The sequence below is a fragment of the Anarrhichthys ocellatus genome, unplaced genomic scaffold (assembly GCF_004355925.1).
Source record: "Anarrhichthys ocellatus isolate YVR2014 unplaced genomic scaffold, GSC_Weel_1.0 scaffold9, whole genome shotgun sequence".
NCBI classification, from domain to species: domain Eukaryota; kingdom Metazoa; phylum Chordata; class Actinopteri; order Perciformes; family Anarhichadidae; genus Anarrhichthys; species Anarrhichthys ocellatus.
In genome coordinates this window covers 8,362,883-8,384,115 of record NW_022280039.1, presented here as the reverse complement: position 1 = coordinate 8,384,115, position 21,233 = coordinate 8,362,883, and the positions used below count along the sequence as shown (strand labels likewise).

The following is a 21,233-nucleotide window of genomic DNA, read 5'->3' as shown; positions in this document are numbered from 1 at the left end:
GTGTGTGTGTGTGTGTGTGTGTGTGTGTGTGTGTGTGTGTGTGTGTGGAGTCTTACAACCTGAAAGAAAATATCAAATTATTTTGTTCTTCTTTTTGGCAGAAAATCACCACTAAAAATGCATTTGGTCTGCATCTGATTGATTACATGGCTGATATTCTCAAACAGAAGGATTCTGAGCTCACAAACTTCAAGGTTTGAGGTTTTTTTTATATATCACACACAGACTTTGTAGTCATCTCAACAAAAATGTATCTTGGATTGATTTTCTCTCTAAATCTGTGATTTACTTTGAAGAAATGGTGATCTACATAAATGGCCTGGGCGGATATATGAAGAGGTTTTATGTTACCCTTTAAGGGTCTAGAGTCCAGTGAAGTAGCGCATTCAAGTCTGAAACTAAGCTGTCTATCTGAAAAATCTGTTTACTTTTTTGATAAATGAGTTGACCTAATGACAGCTGCAGACATACTGTTACAAAACTCTGAAGGGATTGTTGTAATTATTAAAAATATGAATAGAGTGAAGAAAATATGAGCAGTGGTTCATATTCAGTGATTTAAGGTAACCGTACTGTGGAATAATCAGCATTCACCAGCAGTGCGTATGATGTTTTCATTGCCCCTTTCGGCAAATTTGCGATATTGGGCTATATACTGTAAATAAACATGATCTGACTATTCTGTGTGTGTGTGTCTGTCCTCTGATAGGTGGCAGCTGGCACTTTGGATGCCAGTACAAAGATCTATGCTGTGAGGGTGGATGCTGTTCATGCTGATGCCTACAGGGTGCTGGGCGGCCTGGGGGCTGAGACCAAACCAGGAGAAGGTGAGAGCCTCGGCGATGTGATTTATTTATTTTTTTTAATATAAATATACTTGTTGGATTTTCATTTGATTACACTGGAACTAGATGAAGGGTTTTGAGCTTTGTTCTACAGAATGTAAATTGTGGTCTACCCACATTGTTCCATTATTTGAAGTTGTCTGCTCTTTATTTCTCTTTATTTGTGATTATACAGACCATGGTCCGAAGGAGGAGGACGGAGATGACGGTGAAGTGACTGCCAAGCAGCCGAAGAGAAAGAGACCTCCTAAGAGGACAGTAGAGCAGAACCTTGGCAACATCAATAGCGGGGATTCTGAGCGAAAGTGTGAGGTATGGTGTTATCTTTACACAACAGTGTTCGTTCAATGGACACCCGGGACGATAGCTGTGCTGTTGGGCAGAATTATATTGATATTTACTATCTTCTGTGTCATTAAATCTATTGCATTTCAATTAAAACAAATCTCATTAGTTCATGTGCTTGAAAGCTGCTCCATCCACATGAACCTTATGAGGAACTCAGGACTACATTTAATTCCCGTTCAAGAAATAATCCTGAAGATTTTCATTTTGATACATGTCTGTTGAGTCACTGTCTATAGCTGACTGATGTAACACAATGTTGATTGATCATATAGCCCACTGATGAAAACCTTTGCATTAGTGCGTCTGTGGCGACATTCCCAAGAAAAATCACGAGTGGCAGTTTATCTTCTTCTGAGGTCTATACTCTCTAAGTTTCGTATGCACTCGTGTACAAAGGACACTTAAGTGTAAGCCAAGGCAACAACCCTGCAGTTACAGAATATCATTCTTTCATTAATTAAAATATAATAATCGCCTTATATCCACTGAGTATTTCACTGATAAGTTGATGACTGAGATAAATATTACACGGGTCACTGAGCTATCATCTTAAGAGCCGTGAGATATTTATCTAAAGATGATAGCCGCCTCTTTCCATTCCCAACTGATCCTCCTGCTCGGATATCAAAAATACATTACCATAAATAAAGGACGTTTCACTTTGAAGTCTGTTTCAGCATATTAAGTATTTTTGATCTTTTTAGTACCGTTATCAATGGCTGTGAACTTGATCAACTTTCCTTCTAACCCACCCAGGTGGACCCCATGTTTCAGCGGATGGCCTCGTCTTTCGATGAGAGCAGCACGGCCGGAGTCTTCCTGTCGGTTCTCTTCAGTGAGAACAGTCGCTGCGAGCTGCTGTTTCCCTCCTACATGACCCTCCTGCAGTCCACACCATCATACTCTCCTCCACCTCCCCAGGCAGTCCATGCATCCCCCTTCATTGGTAAAAAAAAAAAAAAAAAAAAAAAACAATTTATGTAAATGTCATTTACAAACTTGACTTTGAATTGTACAGTTCAGTCTAGATTTGTCAGTAGGCAAAATTGTAGGCTTCTATCTGTGTTATTGGTGTTGAGGCTGTTCATTCTGAGCATCTTTCTGTCATTTGTTTCTGCCAGCTGGACTGCAGCGTTCCAAGGAGAAAAGCTCCATCTGCCCCTCGCTGCAGGACTTCTCCTTCACGAGCTGGAACCCTGAGCAGGTCAGAGAACCTGTCGAACCACCAAACCTAATATCATAAATGGCTCTGATGGAATTCTTTCATATTTCTCAGATTTATTGCTAATAAAACCATCAATTCCTCCTAAAAGTTTGCCATCTTGGAGATGGAAAAAACAGTGCCAACCATACAGAAACATTTGATCCTTTATTATATTCTCTTTACGTTACCAGTTTATATGTATATCTGCTTCCAAAATGTTCATGTAAATATTTGCAGACTATGAGGAGATGTTAAACACCTATAATCTAACAGTTGGATTGTTGTGTCAGTGGATTGTGCTGCAGGAGGTAATCCATCCTTTTTTGTAGAATTCAGTCAGCAGCATCAGACCGTTAAATACTGTCTCTACTACTAGTTACAGTAGTTAGGAATCTCATCGTCTCGTAATAACAAAGACTACAATTAATCATTTGTCATTGGTTTATCCATTCATCCATGTATGCCGCTTATCCACGTCCATATAATTAATTATGTCCTTAGAATACTGAGTGCTAAGTACTGAAAATGTGATATAGAAATAATTCTAAATCTTAAAACATCTTAAAATTAACTTGGTGAACCCTGCAGAAATCTTGTTAGAAACCTACAGCTGGATATTTGATCCAGTTATATTATCAAAATAACAGCCTTTCAATGTCCACCTATTGCTACAACGCGTACATCTTTTTAACGAGTTTTGGAAACGTCTTTGTTTCAGTACATACGATAGCTGTCACTATCAATTTGGAATTCAAATGAAATATTCTAATTGTTGGGACCTGTTCAACTCAAAATGTACAGTCTATAAGTGTGACGGGCTCTTTGTAGTTTGCCTTGTGGTCCACCAGAGGCTGCTCTTTAAAATCCACTCAGCTTGACCGTATGATGTGGATCTATCGGTAAATTGAGCGAACATATAATCAGGGACCCTGACATGCTATGTTGACCTAAAAGAAGTTTGTTAACAAAGACCAAAATGTGCATGTCAACATGCTCTGAAGACTAAAGTGATGACCGATTTAGGCTTAGGATCCACTACCGTACACCCATATGATCATAAAACAACTGCACAAGTCTTATTTACAGAGACAGTCAGGTCCCAGCTGACGGAGAGTGTACATTTTCTTCCAGACCATGAATCAGCTCTTGGAGAAAATCAAGCAGGGGGAACACGTGTTTGATGTGAACGCTGAGCCCGAGCCTGAAGATGATGACTGCCCTGACTTTGATGCCGACTACGAGGAGGGAGTGGGTGACTGTGAGGAGAGATCCAAGGAGTACAAGGACGGTTGTGAAGCCTCCGGCTCCGGCAAAGGGAGGTAAGACAGTGGATGGTTGAAGAGCAGTCTTCTGCTGAGAGGAACTCACCATTTAACCACAGACCTTCTGATTCAATTATTTTTCTGTTTAAAGTTTTTTTTTTTTTTAGTTTTTTTTTTTTTAATAGTCTCAGGCTCAAGTTTCTAGAGATGGCTCTATTTTCTGCACTATTTCAATGCTCCTTGTGTTAGAATAAGATAAAATCCTCAACTAGGTTCTATAGCCTCTGCTTAATGTCTACTTAAGCTTGCTAGTTTGAAATGTATTCATGGGGGTTAAGTAATTGCATTGCCTGTTATCACCAGGTATTTAATTCATTAGGCCATGCTGAATGGGTCAACATCCCACTCGTGCCGGCTCTATTAGCAGAGGGCTGATTTGTGTCTGTGCTCGCTGGTTTGAATGGTTTCTCATGCTGGTGTGACGGTGGTACAGGGATGTGATTCCCATCGGAGAGGGAGACATCACCACCATGTGTATGCAGCTGTCCTCTCAGCCCAGGGAGTATTCCTACTTCAGCCCCAGGACCATGGCCACGTGGGCTGGCCCCGGCTACTGGCAGTTCAAGCCAAAGCACAAGTGTGAGTGAAAACCATGGTTTAAACACACAATTAGAGACAATTGAGGTGTCAAAGTAAGTGCCCATGAGCAAGACATGTTAATTATTATCTGTGACCTAGTGCTAAAAGAATTTAACAATAAATGTCTTATTTTGCTGTCTTTATGTGGAGCTTTGTTTCTTTTTTGGTCAATAGTCTGCCTATTGTATTTCATTTGATAAATGTAGCATCATTATATTGAGCATAATAGACTGCATGTATCCACATTAGGGTTATTTTTGTGTTTTGAGGGATAAATTAGGCTTTCACATCTCCTCTAACGGCCCAGATGATGTTCTAATGGTTGTCCTCCTCTGCTGAATGTGTGCAACAACATTGATCCCTCTCATCTGTCTGCTTTCATCTCCTAAATCTGCTGCAGTGGACCATTTGCCGGACAAGGAGACGCGTAAAAGGAAGCCCAAGAAGACCTTTGAAATCGACTTCAATGATGATGTCAACTTTGACACCTACTTCCGCACCACGAGAGTAGGAACCCTCTTTGCTTTTTGCCCCCAGTTAAAGAGTGTCATCTGGTATAAATGCTGCCTGACATTTATTGCTTAGTAGGAATGGTGCGACGTGGAGAAATATGCTTTTTTTTAAAGGGTTTGATTCATACCACTTCTATCTGTACAGTAAATATAAAACTCGAGCCAGCAGCCGGCTTATCTTGGCTTAAAACCTGGAAACTGGGAAACAGCCGGCGGCTCGGTCCAAAAGCAACAAAATCTCACTATTTATCATATTTTTTTGTACCAATTCAACAAACCGTATATAACGTGCTAATTAGGGAGCTTTAGAGGTGCCGGTAGGCGGATATTGTTTCCTTTAGGCAGATGTTTGGCAACTCTTGGTGTTTTAGTCATAGCAGCACACTATTTTGGATGCAGCTGGTGTTTCCAGCTCTGGCGGCCTTTTATGTCTCAGCCTGACATTCAGGAAATCTGGTCTTAGTTGTTGGTGAACCAGTATCAATACTTAACCAAGTACAGTTGAGATGTTTGACTAGTCCAGCTTGTTTGATTAGATGTAGGGATAGTTGTAGCTATGAAACCAGATTGTGAAATGGACCTGACAACATCTTAGAATTTCAGCTTCTCTGGTAGTTTCAAATCATCCATCATGAACGGCTACGTCTGCTTCTCTGAGCACAGGCTCTTGAATGATGCCTTGACACATAACTCCACCACAGATATGATGCAACTACAGTTTTAGCTCTCGTAGTTAAAGTCAGTGAAATATGGCACAAAATCTGCAAATAATATATTCAGCTAAAAGATGACATCCCTGCCTGTAGGGGTTTCAGATGAAATCTAACCAAAAATTCTGAACACGGTCAAATTAAGAGCTTGAAAATGTGTAGGAAACATATATAAATATATCTGAACTGAACATTGTGTGCTCTCCCACTGCAGGCTGCCACCACCAACAGCAAGTCTGCCCTCAGTGCAAGCAATAAGAAAACCACTCTGCCAGCGGACTTCCAGTTTCCCCCAGAGACGCTCTCCCAGCTCAACCTCAAACCCTCCAGCTCGGTGAGTCTTCGCCACTCAGCTCAACGTTATCAACATACACATAACTCTTGTGCTCATCAGCTTTTCACAAAATTTGACTTTTCACAAAATTGAGACATGCTACAGTCACCATATATCTGTAAATATATGATGATCCTTTGTTTGTGTTGTGTGAAGAAGGATATGTTTGTTTTTTCTTTCCTCTAGTTGAGTCAAGAAGGCCAGAAGAGGCTGTCTGGAGAGCTCGGAGAAGGTATTGGCGACTACGACTACAACAATGCCAACGACACAGCCAACTTCTGTCCAGGTCTTCAGGTCTGAACTTTTGATTTGATTTGTTTTTGTCTTCTTGACTTTACTCTATGTTATTAGCCTTTTCTTTATCTAAAGAGTAGCAGTGGGGTGATTTAACTATAAAATATTATGGATGTATGAAGATGTGTACAGCATGACCCTGTGTGTGAGATACCTGGTGGATTCACAGGATGATCTGTGTAAATAACTCTCGTCCAGCTGATCAAACTTAAACTCAAGAGCTGGTGAGCGGGGAGGATCTTTAGTGCATACGACAGTTTACAGTGATCATGTCTGTGATGTATCAGCCCCTGTCCTACGTACGGGTGGGGCGGTATAGGATTTTATCACTGATCACAATAAAATACAAAGTTTATCGTGGTCAATTTCCATTATCGGTATAACTGTGAATATGTTCACAGTGACTTGAAAAAGCTGTCTAGCACGATATCACCGTACTGTAGAATCTGCTAAATGTGAGGACTTCCAATCTCCTGAGGAACCAAAGATAGAGAACTCTGATTTAAATAATAAAACTGATTAGGAACCACATCTCAAATGATTATCCCTCTGGCATGTCTTTGGCCATGTTCCTCTTCAGGGTGGCGACAGTGATGATGATGGCGAAGGGTTTGCCGGTTCAGACGATACACAGCCTTCAGGTGATGGTATACCTCCGCCCTCACAAGACCAAGAGGGCATCTCAACCTACGGGGAGGATGATCTGGTTCCTCAACCACACAGGGTGAGCAACACAAGATGTTAGCGCAGGTTATTCTGTAGGTTGGTCTTGGCCTTTTTTAGAGCTAGCATCCCTCTGCTCAAAAGCTTGTGTAATAATATTTACTATGCATGAATTTGACCGATTTATAACTTAGCAGTTAAAATACTTGTACTTCCATTATTGCTTGCTTTTGTAGGTCAACATGATTGAGATCAATTATGCTAAGACGGCAAAGAAAATGGACATGAAGAGACTCAAAAACAACATGTGGACTCTTCTGACCGAAAGCCCGGACAAATCTACGGAGGTAAATCACAGTGATGGACTGTCCATGTGTCAGCGGGTCTATGCGATGATGAATTCATCAGTTTTAGGTTTGAAACTCAAATCTTGGGTCATTGCTCACATTTGGTAGGTAGTGTAGACATTCAGCCAGTCAGAGATTTAGCTGTGTGTATCTGTTTGTACCAGTCTGTATTTTTAGTTCTGCCTTAATGTTCCCTACAGGAGGAGGATACTGTGGAGAAACAAGAAGTGTGTGGGGAGAAAGTCTTCAGTCAGACCACAAAGACGCTGCTTCAAAGGTACCAGCAGACCACCTACCATGCCTGCCATGGCGCGGTACTAATGAGCAACAATAATGACTGAATAGACAATGGCGTGCAAATATCTGTACAGATTTTAAATGTCGTTGATCGGGGCTTCGACTTAGATATGGAAGTGTAGATTTAACACAATCTCTTGTATGTGTCTAAATTCTGAGACAGATTTTCATCTGTAGGGTTACATCGACTTGTTTGATAATTATATAACTGGTAGCTCAAATCAAGCAATCTGATTGGTCGATAGCCGTTATCGAATAACTACATACCACTGCTGTGACGTCTCATCCCTGTCTGAGAAAAAAAAAAGTGTTAGACTAATGTGTTGTCATGGTCCACTGGATCACTCCCGACATCACAGAACAGGTTACAGATGAAATGTGCTCAAACCGGCTTCAGAATGCAAACATTTAAAGAAACATTCTCTGGAGGAGTGGATTGAGCAGCGCCCGTCTCCACACAACATTCCGCCTGCTGAAAGAAATGCAGCGCCACGTAGAAATGAGGTTCGACAGTGTTTCCCAGAATATGCAAGAACTCTGCAGAAAAACACTAACCACTGCCTACAAGCACCACGACTCAAAAATACAGGATACGGGTCTCGACACCAGAGAGATTATGGCCACCAGTGTGAAACTTCTCTCCAGAGCTATTGGTAACCGAAACTCGAGGACCATAGAAAGTGGAGCAAATACGTCCTCGCACACACACCAAGCAACACGCCTCCAGCTAACACATAAATAGCCCGATAATGAAGTCAATGTAATGCCAGTCTGTGGTGGGGGGGGGATGCTAGCTGCTAGTGTACGTTCTAAAGCAACCACCGTTCCAGAAGTGCAACAATGCTCTGTCATTTACAGGTTTCGGGACTCAAGGGCCTATTTATTCATTTAAATACTATTTGAATCGGAATATGTGTAGATCGTTCCTATTGCCATGCTTGATGACTGTTTTATAACAGAAATGGCTACATTCAGGCCGTGGTATGGTGTGACTATATGACAGCAAAGGGCCGTTGTTCGGCCCCACGCAAAATGGCAACTGGGAAAAGTTTTCAAATCCCGTTAAGATTTGATGAGAAAAGTTTGCCGTTTAGCTTGGTTGGATATGCATCACGTTAACCCTACTGTGAACCAGCTAGCAGCAGAACTTAAAAGTACCATTTCATTAAAGGCACTCGATTTGAACAGCATGATCGATGGAATGGAAAATGTATTGCGTCTGTCTTTCTTTATCCTTTCTCTCTCTCTTTGTGGCGATCCAGATTGCCAAACACGATGGCTCAGAACCTGTCGGTGCCTCTGGCTTTTGTTGCTCTGCTTCATCTTGCCAATGAAAAGGTGAGTTTATTTTTTACTTGGTGTTTATTAGGCAAAAAGGAAACAGTTTACAGTGTATTCTGCTGCTCATAGTAGTGTTCATCGCCGTCTAAATGTATAATCTTCCTGTCGATGCAACATGAAATACCTCAAACTAAGAATGTAGAAAGAGAGAGTGACATTTGAAAGGAAACGTGTACGAACCGTCCATGTTTTATTCACACTGGAGTTTTGCTTCGTCTTACAAACATTAGAGTTACTGAAATGGTCTTTTTTTAGACTTGTGGCCATCTATTGAAAACAGGTAAAGTATGCATATCTGTTTATTGTAGTGTACAATGTGGAATATGTTTTGTCTTTTGCAGAACTTGGAGCTGGTGAAGGTTGATGACATGTCCGATATCATCATCAGACAAGGCCACTGAGGAGAAATATAGGATGAGATGTTGCTTTGGAAAATCGCTGCTATTCTCTACTTGTTTGTCTCTTTTACTCTTTACTGTTGTACCACTCGCTTGTTTAGATGTATCAATCTTTTTATTCATTTTGTAGCAAATACGGTTTATAGCAACCGTTTAAAAGTCAAATCTGCCTCTATTCCTTCACTAGGATTTGCTTCTTCTATTATTCTGTACTCTGTGTGTAGATAATTTCACTGCTCAACCACTGCACAAATAATGTATATTGTCAAAAGAAATAAAAGCCTTTTTCTAAAACATGCTGTAGAAGTTAATTCCCAGTCATTACGCCTTTTCCCCCCACAATTAGTGTTTTCAATAATGCAACCGGCAGTATTTTTGGCACACTTGCTAATGCCTGCCAGGCAAATTGTTCTCCCAAAATGGCTCTAATGGCTTTGATTATTTTTAGCAGCTTGTGATTCAGAGCAGCCTGCAGTAGTTGTCTTAATATGACGGCAGGTAATGAACAGTATTGAAGCCTCACCGCTGCCGCCTTAGATGAAAGCCAAACCGGTTGATCAGGTGCTGGTGTGGCTGGCTGGGACTCGGTATGACGTCACCATGTCAAGGAGCTGCAGGACAGGGAGGAGTCACTCAGCTGATCACCATTACCAATTATGTGGAGCGCGACGTCTTTATTCAATCAAATGCGATCTGGGACATGGAACATTGCTGCTGATGTAGATACTGATTTATTGTGTTAACGAATGAGTTGCGATGGTCTATATATTATAATGTTGCACAACTGCCATCAGCAATGCAACATGAGAAATGACTGATTTTGACAAGCCAATTAAGAAGTTATAGAGTTTTTAATGTTATATTCCTGTGAAGAAACGATACTTTGGGCCTGAGAGTGCATGATGAAACAAGTTTCTGGCAATTTGGCAGAAATTATAGTACATGTCACTGATGCATATATCCCATGGAAAACAGTTATGCTGTAAAATCGCGGGATTTAGAGAAATCTGGTTATTTAGTGGCAAAACAAGTCTTTTTGTGGAGCAATAGAAGAGTGAAGAGTCTGAATTGGTGAATTAGTTTCAAATTGAAAGAGTGGTTTCACATTTTCAATATATATTTCTAAAATGTACAAATGTATCCCCACTTCTGATTTCTTCTGACTTATTAAATAAACATCACTGTCCTAAAAGCTGTCAATTCAAATTCCAGTTGTGTAATATAATAAACTTATTCCCGTTACCAATCCAATAACTTGTTTTTGTAGCCTAGCTATCTACACACCTGATGTTCATGAAGAACTATTTTTTCTTGGTGAAGGAATATATTTGATTAGGAGGAATTTAATCAAGGTTTTTTAACAATGACGATTCATAACTATTGACATTGATGATGATATAATTGGTCCCTCATTCGGTGATCATATCAGCACCTTGAATGAACACCTTGACGCCATCCTGATCATGAAGTCACATGGGTTGCACAACAACAGGGCCTTCAAAATAAAAGTAAACTGTTGCCATAGTAGAACTTGTGTGCAACGTGGACGGTAACAAAATGCATAAGGTTAATAAATATACTATAAACTAAAATAATAATCAAACAAATGTATTATAAAATATCATGTTTTCACGCTGAATCAACGGCACTCTTCAGAGCTTTCATTCTATGTCATTTCAAGCCAATATTTGTAAAAAATGTATTTGTTGCTGTTTTCAGGATATTTTTATACCACGGTTAAATATGGTTTAACAACTTACAAATATGGTCCTTAAAAGTATTCCCTTTTCACTTTTTACCTTAAACTTTTTCACGACCACTGTCTTCACGCTGCAAAGTTACGACACGTGCTTTATTTTGAGGAGCGCGGTCGGGAAAATACTGGTTGTAATTTGAGCCACTTGACACTCGAAGCGAAGGAATTCAGTTTGAACAACAACCAGGAAGTTAAACAGAGGAGGGAACGTCCTCGATGTGTTGTTGGAGCATCTAACTCTCAGATCTACTAAAAGCTTTTAAGGTTTTTTAAATAACAGCGTCAACTGGAGGAGAGTTGATCCATCGGGTTGTGGTCAAAGGGCTTTGTTTCCAACAAGATGGAGTTTGATCCGGTAAGAGATGATGGTCAACGCTTGTGTTTTGTTGTTTGTATTGTTTAGAAAGCCTCTCCGTCGTCACCATGTGTAACGTCAGACACTATATGCAACAGGTGTGTATCCGGATAAAATAAAGTAGCTTTGTTGCATCTAGTCTTAACGTTACTGACATGAATTAACTTTTCGTTGTTGAGAAAGAAAAGTCCCGGAGTGAGCTAACAAAATGGCCTAATTACACTCAGTGCAGAAACCAAACGGTCACAGGTGGGATTAGTCGCACTAAAACGATACATTTCACAACTCTGCTTCATTTGTTGTCGCTTGAGTCTGACGCCTGTAGCCAGACTCCATTTAACAATGTGTCACTTTAATGTTACTTTACCAGCTGATGAAGGTAAAACCCAGGCACAGCAGCGCTCGTGACGTCTCTAAACTGCCCAATTAGTCTCTTAAGAAGTCAACACTTTGAGTCCCATTTCATCTCGAGCTCACTGCTTGCTAACTTAGATTAGATACTTAAACACTCATGTATAGCTAGTAGCGTTACATTGGGCTAATATTTTGTATTAACTAAACATTAAGGTCGTTGTAAAAGTTGTCATGTTATTGAGTGAAGTGTTGCTTCACTGATATTATTTTTTAAATTAATTCAAACATTCTCTGTACTTAATATTAAACCTTAAACTGCATGTCAAGGTAGATTCAAATTGCTGACTTTGTTTAATTATAAACATGTTTTAATTAGCTTCAGCTGTGAGGGACTCCCAGGATCTTATAGTGGTACATTTAAGGTTACTTGAGTGCTGTTATTACTATTTATTGTATTCATGACGACTTGTGTCACTGTTTTACCTCAGCATTTGTTTGGGTGCTTTGATAAAAGGAAAATCTCAGTCTAGTGCCTGCCATACAGATTACAGTTGTTCCACATTTGACTAGATTAGGAAGTGAGCAGTGAGGATTTAATGTGGTTTGTATTTACATCCCCAGACAAATGTTTGATTTATTTCATTCTTATGTATCGTTCTTATTCCTTGTGCATCAGATAAGTATTTATTACAAGGTGCCTTATCGTCACGCTTTTGTTTGAGTTGTCAAGTTTTATTGGAAGACTGGGGGAACTTTCTATGCTCAACAGAGGAACTCATTTGTGTTTTCCTCAACGAGGTTTATAACAGTTCAAATATTTGAATAGGACACTTAATGCAGCCATTAGTGCTTGAACGTCTTGTCGTTTCTGTCTCCCTCTTTCTGCAAATGTTGATACTTGATACCTGTCAGCCATTCAGTGGGCCGAGAGAGAGAGAGAGAGAGAGAGAGAGAGATAAATAAATAAAAACAGGACGCACAACAGGGCATCTAAAAGGTCATCCAAAAGAAAAACAGTTGAGGGAAGGTGAACCGAATAAAGAAGAGAACAATGAAAGAAGGGAGATAATGAACCATAAGACAATGAAATGGGTAGAGGGAGGACAAGAATGGAGAGAGAGAGAGAAGGTAGACAATAGATGACGCAGCAAAACCTGCTCTGTTTCCTAGAGACAGTTTTGTTTACCGTCTGATGCTGGCTCATGGGACATGGAAGTCACTGTGCATAACACACACACCAACCACACTGCATTTAACATTTCTGCTTTGAAATCACACGTACGACTGTGTAAGATCACAGCTTATCTTCCTGGTGAGTGCAAATGTGTTGCGGCAGGCATTCCCAGAAATGAACCATTGTTTGACTGCCAGCAGCCCGAGGGACTCCCAGAGCCACCACCAGCTGTCGTCATGCACATTGTTGTCTGAAAATACAAGACTGACAGAGAATCGTTTCATTCCTTTTAAAGTCTGCTGCTTTATTGACCTGCGCTGGTGTAAGACAGATGAACCCAGTCACGAGGAGATGAGAGGAAATAACTCACAGAATCTTAAAGGTCTTCTGGTGAAAAATGAGTCCGGAGAACAGATTTAAACAACCAGTCACTTTGATATCACTTGTTTTGATAGATGTGTTATGATTGTGTGACCTAGAGGCAGTCATTACAAAGTAAATTGATCTAATGACTGACCCTTGAGTTACTCCACATGATGTCAAGGAGCAGACAAACTAGTCCAAAGATGTTAGACACATAGACTGTAAGTGCACGTAGTCGTGATGGCCTTTGATCCTGGCCCAGTTTTAGCATCTTAAGTTCCTTAAAACAAACGGCTAAAAACACTGATAAAAGCTACAGGATAAAGTTTGGACATGGATCGCAGCTCCCATGTGTTATACTTTGTTCCTCAACTACTTTTCTTAAATTCCCTGTTTCTGGTCTGAATCCCAGGAGCGGGGAGGAGAAGCGGAAGAGCCGAAGGACAAGGTGCAGACCTTGAAGGATCAGGTGGATGGAGTGAAAGACATCATGACGCAGAACGTGGACCGGATCCTGGCCCGAGGGGAGAGACTGGATGACCTAATGGGCAAGTCAGAGGACCTGCAAGCAGGGGTGAGTCTTACCACATGAGTTTATCCTTTCGCCTTTGGTCTGCGTAGAAGCGGGTCGACATGTGGACTACATACGCACCGCTGCATCTTTGGTGTGCTGTGAATTTGAAAAACAAAAAGGTTGGTATGCAATGACAGTGATAGTGATCAGGCCAACCATAACAAGTCACATAGTCCGATTTATTTGTGTTCTGTAATGTCTTGAATCTGGCTAAGTGTGGCCTTTTTCTTGCTCTAACCTAAACTTTGAATTCAGAACTTTTAGCAAGGCATTGTTCCAGCTGCACCTCGTTAGGTGATTAAGTTCATTAACCCAACCACCTTTTTGTCTGAGGTTCAAATGCCTCCCTGCACAGGCTGTATAGACTTTCTTCATGGTAGACATTTAGATTTGGTCATAGCGCTAAAAGCACAGGTGGAGCTGATAACATTAACAATGGCTCAGTTCCATTAATGTGTCCCAGGAAGCCATGCTAATCAGCCATCATCCAGATTATACAGACTGATTCAAAAATCCTCACTTATGACCCACTAGAAGTGTGTAGCTGTAACTGTATCTACAGAGAGCCTCTGTTTGTATTTTCTCTTCTTATTTCGCTGTGTTTGGGATGTTTTGGGGCATCAGCAAAGAGCCTTGGCGTCTGATATCGATGCAACCTTTAGTGTCTGTGATATAAAGCGTTGATTTGTGACGGATAAAGGGTTCTTTACATTGCTTTTGTTTGTATGTGCTGTGTGTTAACGAACAGCAAACAACAATGCTACATAGTATAGCTTAAAGTAGCCATGTGACATGAGAAATGTCTGCTCTGAAAAAGGCCGACTGTTCATCGTAGGAAAGGAAGTGACCACTGCCTTAAAACTACACAACCTGTAAATCGTGTTTCACACGGAATTATCACAGAAAGTGTCTGAGGCACCGGTACAAAACAAACATCGTCCTGCTGTCTCCCACTACTCAACCTTTCTCTCAGCAGTCAGTTTGACATAAAAGCACAGCTGCATCTAATGACATTAATAATGGCTCTGTGTCATTCAGCTGTGCCAGAAAGCCATGTAAGTGAACCAGCATGCACAACAACCAGGCACGACCATTATCAATGGCACATGATTGAGATGTCTACAGTATGTCCGATATAAAGGAGTCGGTAGCAGAGACCGAGCCTCTTCAGCCACGCAAAGAGTAGCCGATGTTAGGTTGTGTGTGTTGGTGATAAATAGTGTTGGTTACTTACTACATACTCTGATGGTATTTTTATCTGTAGAGAAATGCATTCATTTCAATGAAAATTGTTGCAAGGTAAGGGAGGTTTGAGACCGGATCTAGAGGGGTGAACCAGGGTTAAATTGGCCCTAAACTCCTGTAGTCTGAGCCCGTCTTAAGTGTTCGCTTGGTTCTGGATCTCTTAATCACTTCCCAAAGTTCAGCACTTCAAAGTGTTGTGCTTATTCACGCCTGTTTCCAACAGTAGTACGTTACGTCATCTTCCAACATATTTAGGGCGCAACACACCCGGTTCATTGCCAGCTAGGGACCTTCATTCTATGTTACCCCTCTTCCTCTCCGCAGTTCCTCTCTTTTCATCTCTATCAGCTATCAAAATAATTTAAAAAGCTAATCTTCCTGCATAGCTAACTAGCTACCTGTCCATCTGGGGGAAAAAAGCAGCAAAAATGGTAACAAGCAAACAGCCGGTCTTGCTCTGTCCAATGGCAACACTATCTGCTTACCTTCCCTAACGCAGTAGACGATCACTAATTAGTAAATTATGTCTTTCGTTTTTTTTATCTGTGCAAACATAAAGATGGCGATTTGCTGTGCTGGTAGGCAGGTTTTGTTTCCTTTAGACAGAGCCAAGCTCAATAAGCTTTGTTTATGCTCCCGCTTGGCGGCCGTAGAGCGAGCCTCCGTAGACAAACGAAATGAACTGTGAAGAACCAAAAAGACAATTAGTGTAGCTCATAGATGTGCCCGTAGACTGTAGGTGTAACTGGCAAAAGCCACAAACTAACCTCCACAGTGCTGAGGAGGGAGTGTAATTATGTGTAGATTCATGTCTCATATTCATGGACTACTTTATTCCCCTTGTACAAGAACTGTAAAGAAAGAAGTCGATTGTTTGTCTGGTCTCCCTCCCTGCTCAGGCTCAGCACTTCAAGCAGACGTCTCAGAAAGTGGCTCGCGTCTACTGGTGGAAGAACGTGAAGCTGGTCGTGGTCATCGTGGTGGTCGTCCTCATCGTCGTCCTCATCATCGTCCTGCTGGCCACCGGAGTCATCCCCATCAGTAGCCCTGTGCCTCCTATAGTCAATCCCACCCCCAAGCCATAAACGCACAACACACACACACACATAATGTACATGCAATCATAAACAAACGCATTGTTATTGCACAGTGTGCAAAGTAATATATAGACTCAAACTGCTGTCTGGTGAAATCTTTTTTACTTCTGAGTTGGTTTCTACTGGTAACTTTCATGCTTGTATTGGATTTCCAGGACGAAGGAACTTTAATGGCTCGTGGTTTTTGAAACCCTTTAAAAACACAGTTCCAGCGTAGACATTTTTGAATTTGTGGGAAATCAAATGAGGGTGTCTGGAAGGTCTGTGGTTTTTCACCTGACAGCAGCAAAAACAAACAGTCCTTGTTCTCAAAGGACGCTACATACCCGCTTCTCTTTGTTTAACTGGACACTTATTTCAGTTGTCAAAGAGAAAGTCCCTTTAATGTGTGTGTGGAAGGAAATGATGAATGTGGATTACTCAAGTATCTTACTAGACATTCTTTTGGTCTTGGTTGGTCTTTGTATCATATGAAAGATGCAGTTTTTAAAGGAAATCGGGCAACGTGTTGTTTCTGCTGATGAATTTGGAACAATTTTAGGTCGCGCTATATTTGATAAAATGCTGGATTGTGTGTTGGATATGTATGTTACCATTTGTGGGCTTAACTCCTTTCAAAGTGCTTTGTAGTCAGACAATCTAGAAAAGGTAATTATCCATAGAAATTCTTTTAAAAGTTTATTGAATGTGTACACTTAGCACTATTTTAGCAGCTCCTTATTTGTGTGGAGGGCTCATGTTTGAAGGGTTGTTTGTAATAGTCCACAGTCCAAGTTTATAAAGCAATACTGTGTTGAGTCTGAGAACGGTGAGCTCGTTTACCGCTGGCTACAACACAGAGTCCAGCAGTTCGGTTTGGGCTATAAAATGTAACTGATGACGGGATCTGAAGTGTGAAAACGACACAGCATTTGTAGTTCTGCGTTTCTCTACTCAACAGAAATGAGTGGTCCTTTTTAGAAGGGAAGAAAACACACAGTTGTAGATTTGTACTCTGCAGTAACATCTGTCTTTTTAACATCGCGTTTCCTAACTGCGCTTTAACTCTAGAACTGTTGCAGTTCAAGTGCATGCCTTTTTGTACTTTGATAAAGTTCTGTTCCCACACTTCTAGTTTTTGGAGGATCAGGCTCCTCCAGCCAACCAGCTGAGAGAGAGAGATCATTTACAGCCCCTCCATGGCTCCCCCTGTTGGGTCCATGTCAGCCAACAGACCCCCGCAGTCACAGCTTCCCACTAGGAAAACAGTCCGGAGTAAAGACTCTGTGTGTCTCACCTGCTTTTACAGAACGAGTTTAGCTTCAAAGAGGTCAAAATGATGCCCACTATGAAGTGTAAATAGTCCAGATAGTCTCACCGTTATGTATATCTGCGTCAGCCTTTGACTAATGTGTTAACAGTTCTTTTAGAGGCTATTTATTTAATGCTTTATGTTCTATTTTTTTAATCAAAAATGAACCGATGAAGGCTGTATGTGATTTCTATGCAAATTTAAAAACATAAAATGGTACAGTTCAATTATTTTCATTTTCTAGGAGTAGGTATGAAAATGAGGCTCTCCGTTGTGTTTTTAACAAGGCTCTGGGGTGCAGTAGCCCTAATAATCTCTTTGCCTGTCCGTACTCTCATTCTCAACTGGGTAATGCTGCGTGTGTTCGTGTACAGGCTCCAGCTGCAGACGGTCTTCAACTCTTTGTCATTTTGAAATCAACACATTCCCAAAAACAGATGAAATGCCAGCATCCTGCTCAGCTGACCTGTGATGTACATGAATGTTTTGATTAACAGGATTATTTAGTGGCATTTAATGGTTTTAATGGTCTGCTATGAAATAAATAGTATTTTCCCTCTACTCTGTTGTCCTCTCCTTTGCTGTTTGTTGAAGTGCCACAAGGTGGAGATAGAGGAAATATCGTTTGGTTTTTTTTAAACAAAAACAGGGGGAAAGAGCAGTTTTTACTTTTTTGTTGTCGGATTCTGATCTTTGCTCATTCTTTTTTGTCATTTTTTCTTTTGGTATTTGGTTTTCTTATTTTTTACCAAAAAACATATTTCTGGGGTTTTATTCATTTTAGGTTTCAAACAAAAAAACAAATTTGAGGAATGGTCACGGAAAAACCGTACAATAGTTGCTCGGGTATTTCCGGCTGGACATACGTAGCGAACAAAGCGACCAAAAGACAGACCGACATTGCCATCCAGGGAGACGGCCCACTATCCGTGGCAACAAAGGTGAGACATTCAGGTACATGAGGAGCTGCTGTGCTGTGTTTCTGGCATCTGAAGTTCATTCATTACTTCCTTAATATGATGTAATTTGTTCCTGTTGGAACAGGTTCAGGGAGGAGTCCATCCTCAGTGTAAAGCAATGGGCTGTCAGCTTTGGAGAGAGAGGCAGTTTGATTTGACAGGACGGGCGGAGCGATGGGACTGGTAAATAAATTCTAATGATTTCGTTGGTTGGACTTTTTGATGTCACCTACTATTAAGATGACATCACCAGTGAACCTGTTTTTTCAGGAAGCTCACGCAACCATGACATGTGACAGTCTTAGCACAAACACAGCAAGAGACAAGACAGACATGGTGAGTGAATAATCACCTCATTTTTATAGGCAACAGAGCAAAGTTTGTTTTGGCAGACCCTTCTTAATCTGTGGGCAAAGTACCACGTGGTGGTAGTAGTATGTATGTATGTATGTATGTATGTACTGTGTGTATATATATATATATATACATGTATGTATATGTGATTCAGCTGACTACAATTTAAAATGCTAGCACTTCAACTATCTGTCACTTCAGTGCTTAACCGTCAACTACTCTGTTTTTACTCAACGGTTGCTTCAACTACTCACGTTTTAAACTCAAATTTAACAAAAATTATTTTAAAGGGTCATGTTTTTTTTACATACAGTATTCCTCCCTGAAATGTAATGGATTAAAAGTAAAAAGTAATATAAATACTTTTGTAAAGTAGGACTATCTTAAAATTGTACTTTATTACAGTATTTGTTTCTACTGCTACCATCCAGAACCAACAAAAGTTGAAGTGGGACAGTCTTTGGAAAATATTTTTTTAAATACAAAAAGTAGTAGTTAAACTGTAAAATATTGTTAAATTCTTTAATTAGTTAGTAACTAACTTCTCTCATACCCCATCCCAGGAGCAGGGAGGAGTTGCAGAAGCAGCACCACAGGACAAGATGCAGGCCTTGAGGGACCAGGTAGACGAAGTCAAAGAGGAGATGAAGATAAACGTGGAACGAGTCGTAGAACGAGGAGAAAAGGGGCTCGACATTCTCGATACGGCAGAGAAAATGAAAAAAGAGGTCGGTCTTATCTTTTTATTATGATTTGTGTAAAATGAGGTTGGGAGGTTAAACAAAGAAGTTGTTAAACTATGACCTCAGTGTTCATCATCAGCAGGTAAACCAGTACAACAAGTCAGTAGAGGCCATCCCATATTCAAACCATTACAGTACAGAACCAGTGGCCTTTTTAGGCACCTTTTAGCAAAGCATTGGTCCAGCTGCACCTCGTTAGGTGACGGAATTCGTTAACCCAACAACCTTTTTGTCTGAGGTCCAAATGCCTCACTGCACAGGTTGTAGAGCTCATCATAGGTGAGGAAGTTACTGCTTTCTGTAAAATGCACAACCTGTCCTAGTTTTCTCATTCTAGGAAATGTGTCAGTAAAGGCGTGTCATTACAGTAACTGCCAACTAACTGAGCACCTGTTGGAAACTTACAACCCCCAGCTATCTCAGGCACACATTTAGTTTAGTCATAGCAGGAAAAGCACAGTTGTATTTGACACCGTTAATGATTGCTTTGACCACTTCGCTTTGTAGGTAAGTCAGTCGAAGTACAAATGGTATTACGAGACAGGATGGGCCGGGGCTAGCTGGTTAGCGTGCTCAGTTCAGTAGATATCTCTGCAACACAATACAAAGACATGACATCAGCACTGTAACCTCTTCACATTCTGATGATAATGTTCGGTAAATGTTTTCAACTAAAATTCTGCTCAGGTCTTACACATTGCATCTTTAACATATGCCTGTGGTTCTGATGTTATTGTATTTTTTTTCTGTTGTCGAAAGGGCAATAATTGTCGTTAAATGCTTTCTGTAAAAAAATTCTTCTCAATGACATTTGATTCAGGTATTGTTGGAGGATGGAGCCAATGAAGTTTGAGGGACACACTGATGAGTTCGGGGTCTGTTTTCTTTAAGGGAATCTGTGTGTCAGAAATACACAATGTGTTACTTCAATGTCTTGTCTGCCTCCCTACTCAGGCTGAGGACTTTAAAAAAACATCCCGGAAAGTTGCTCGCGCCTACTGGTGGAAGAACGCAAAGCTGGTCGTGTTCATCGTGGTGGTCGTCCTCATCGTCGTCCTCATCATCATCCTGCTGGCCACCGGAGTCATCCCCGTCAGTGCCTCTAGGCCTCCTGCAGTCACTACCACCATCAAGCCATAAACACACATTATGTACATACAGACAGAATTAAATCATAAACAAAGTTTCCTATTGCAAAGTATACAAAGTATTACTCAAACATCTCAGTGGCCCTAAAACATTTGTACATTTGTACATAAAAAAAAGACAGCAGCTGTTGCGTAGGCTTTTGCACAGTTAACCATTGTGCCTCACTTTAAGTTCTAATGTCCTCAAAGGACAAACATGAAAAGAAAACTGCCATAAAAATGTTACATGTCAATAATATTTTCCTCCTCACTAAGTTAAATCTTTTAACCAATATATTCATAAATACCAAATATTCATTTTCACAGTTTTAATTCTTTAAATGCCAGTGTTTTTTTTTTTTTATAAAAAAAGATAAATATTTCTGTCATTTGCAGGCTATATTGTTTTTATTTACCTTTAAGTGTATGAATGGCAGAGAGATGAGAGAGCGAAGTATAAAACATAGTTTCCCTTATAGGCAATACATTTAAGATTCTGCAGCGTTTAAGAAAGTCTGTAATCTAGACATGACTTGAGTGTGAGAAGAGGCAAATACACACAGAACTCTGTCATCTGCAAAAATCGACTGTAATACTGTGTTGGAGTAATGTTTTAAGTAGATTACAAATATTAAAAACCAAGCGCG

The 21,233-nt window shown here is 40.5% G+C and overlaps 3 protein-coding genes across 4 annotated transcripts in view; all 3 read left to right on the top strand.

Moving 5' to 3' along the window:
- ncaph (non-SMC condensin I complex, subunit H) overlaps positions 1–9,484 on the top strand; it is an 11,010-nt gene extending 1,526 nt beyond the window's left edge. Inside the window, exons 4-18 of the mRNA XM_031849426.1 lie at positions 102–194; positions 710–827; positions 1,021–1,157; positions 1,950–2,139; positions 2,315–2,397; positions 3,529–3,716; positions 4,153–4,298; positions 4,699–4,805; positions 5,735–5,854; positions 6,041–6,148; positions 6,729–6,872; positions 7,048–7,158; positions 7,359–7,435; positions 8,718–8,793; positions 9,138–9,484. Coding sequence (XP_031705286.1) covers positions 102–194; positions 710–827; positions 1,021–1,157; positions 1,950–2,139; positions 2,315–2,397; positions 3,529–3,716; positions 4,153–4,298; positions 4,699–4,805; positions 5,735–5,854; positions 6,041–6,148; positions 6,729–6,872; positions 7,048–7,158; positions 7,359–7,435; positions 8,718–8,793; positions 9,138–9,197 — 1,758 coding nt within the window. The 3' untranslated portion in view covers positions 9,198–9,484. The remainder of the gene's footprint in view (positions 1–101; positions 195–709; positions 828–1,020; positions 1,158–1,949; positions 2,140–2,314; positions 2,398–3,528; positions 3,717–4,152; positions 4,299–4,698; positions 4,806–5,734; positions 5,855–6,040; positions 6,149–6,728; positions 6,873–7,047; positions 7,159–7,358; positions 7,436–8,717; positions 8,794–9,137) is intronic.
- A 1,588-nt stretch (positions 9,485–11,072) lies between these two features.
- Positions 11,073–17,964, top strand: LOC116384750 (vesicle-associated membrane protein 8). The gene is made up of 3 exons (XM_031849691.1): positions 11,073–11,305; positions 13,609–13,770; positions 15,915–17,964. Exons 1-3 carry the CDS (start codon positions 11,291–11,293, stop codon positions 16,098–16,100), a joined length of 363 nt encoding a protein of 120 aa, XP_031705551.1. The 5' UTR covers positions 11,073–11,290; the 3' UTR covers positions 16,101–17,964.
- Positions 17,965–18,058: 94 nt separating this feature from the next.
- On the top strand, positions 18,059–20,937 carry LOC116384749 (vesicle-associated membrane protein 8-like). 2 transcript variants are annotated; one of them, XM_031849690.1, is made up of 4 exons: positions 18,059–18,545; positions 18,633–18,698; positions 19,280–19,444; positions 20,414–20,937. In XM_031849690.1, the coding sequence occupies exons 1-4, from the start codon at positions 18,537–18,539 to the stop codon at positions 20,597–20,599; spliced, it is 426 nt and encodes a 141-aa protein (XP_031705550.1). In that variant the 5' UTR covers positions 18,059–18,536; the 3' UTR covers positions 20,600–20,937. The 2 variants fall into 2 exon arrangements, with proteins under 2 accessions (XP_031705550.1, XP_031705549.1); XM_031849689.1 differs by having other exon boundaries at positions 18,059–18,698.
- The last annotated feature ends 296 nt before the right edge of the window (positions 20,938–21,233 follow it).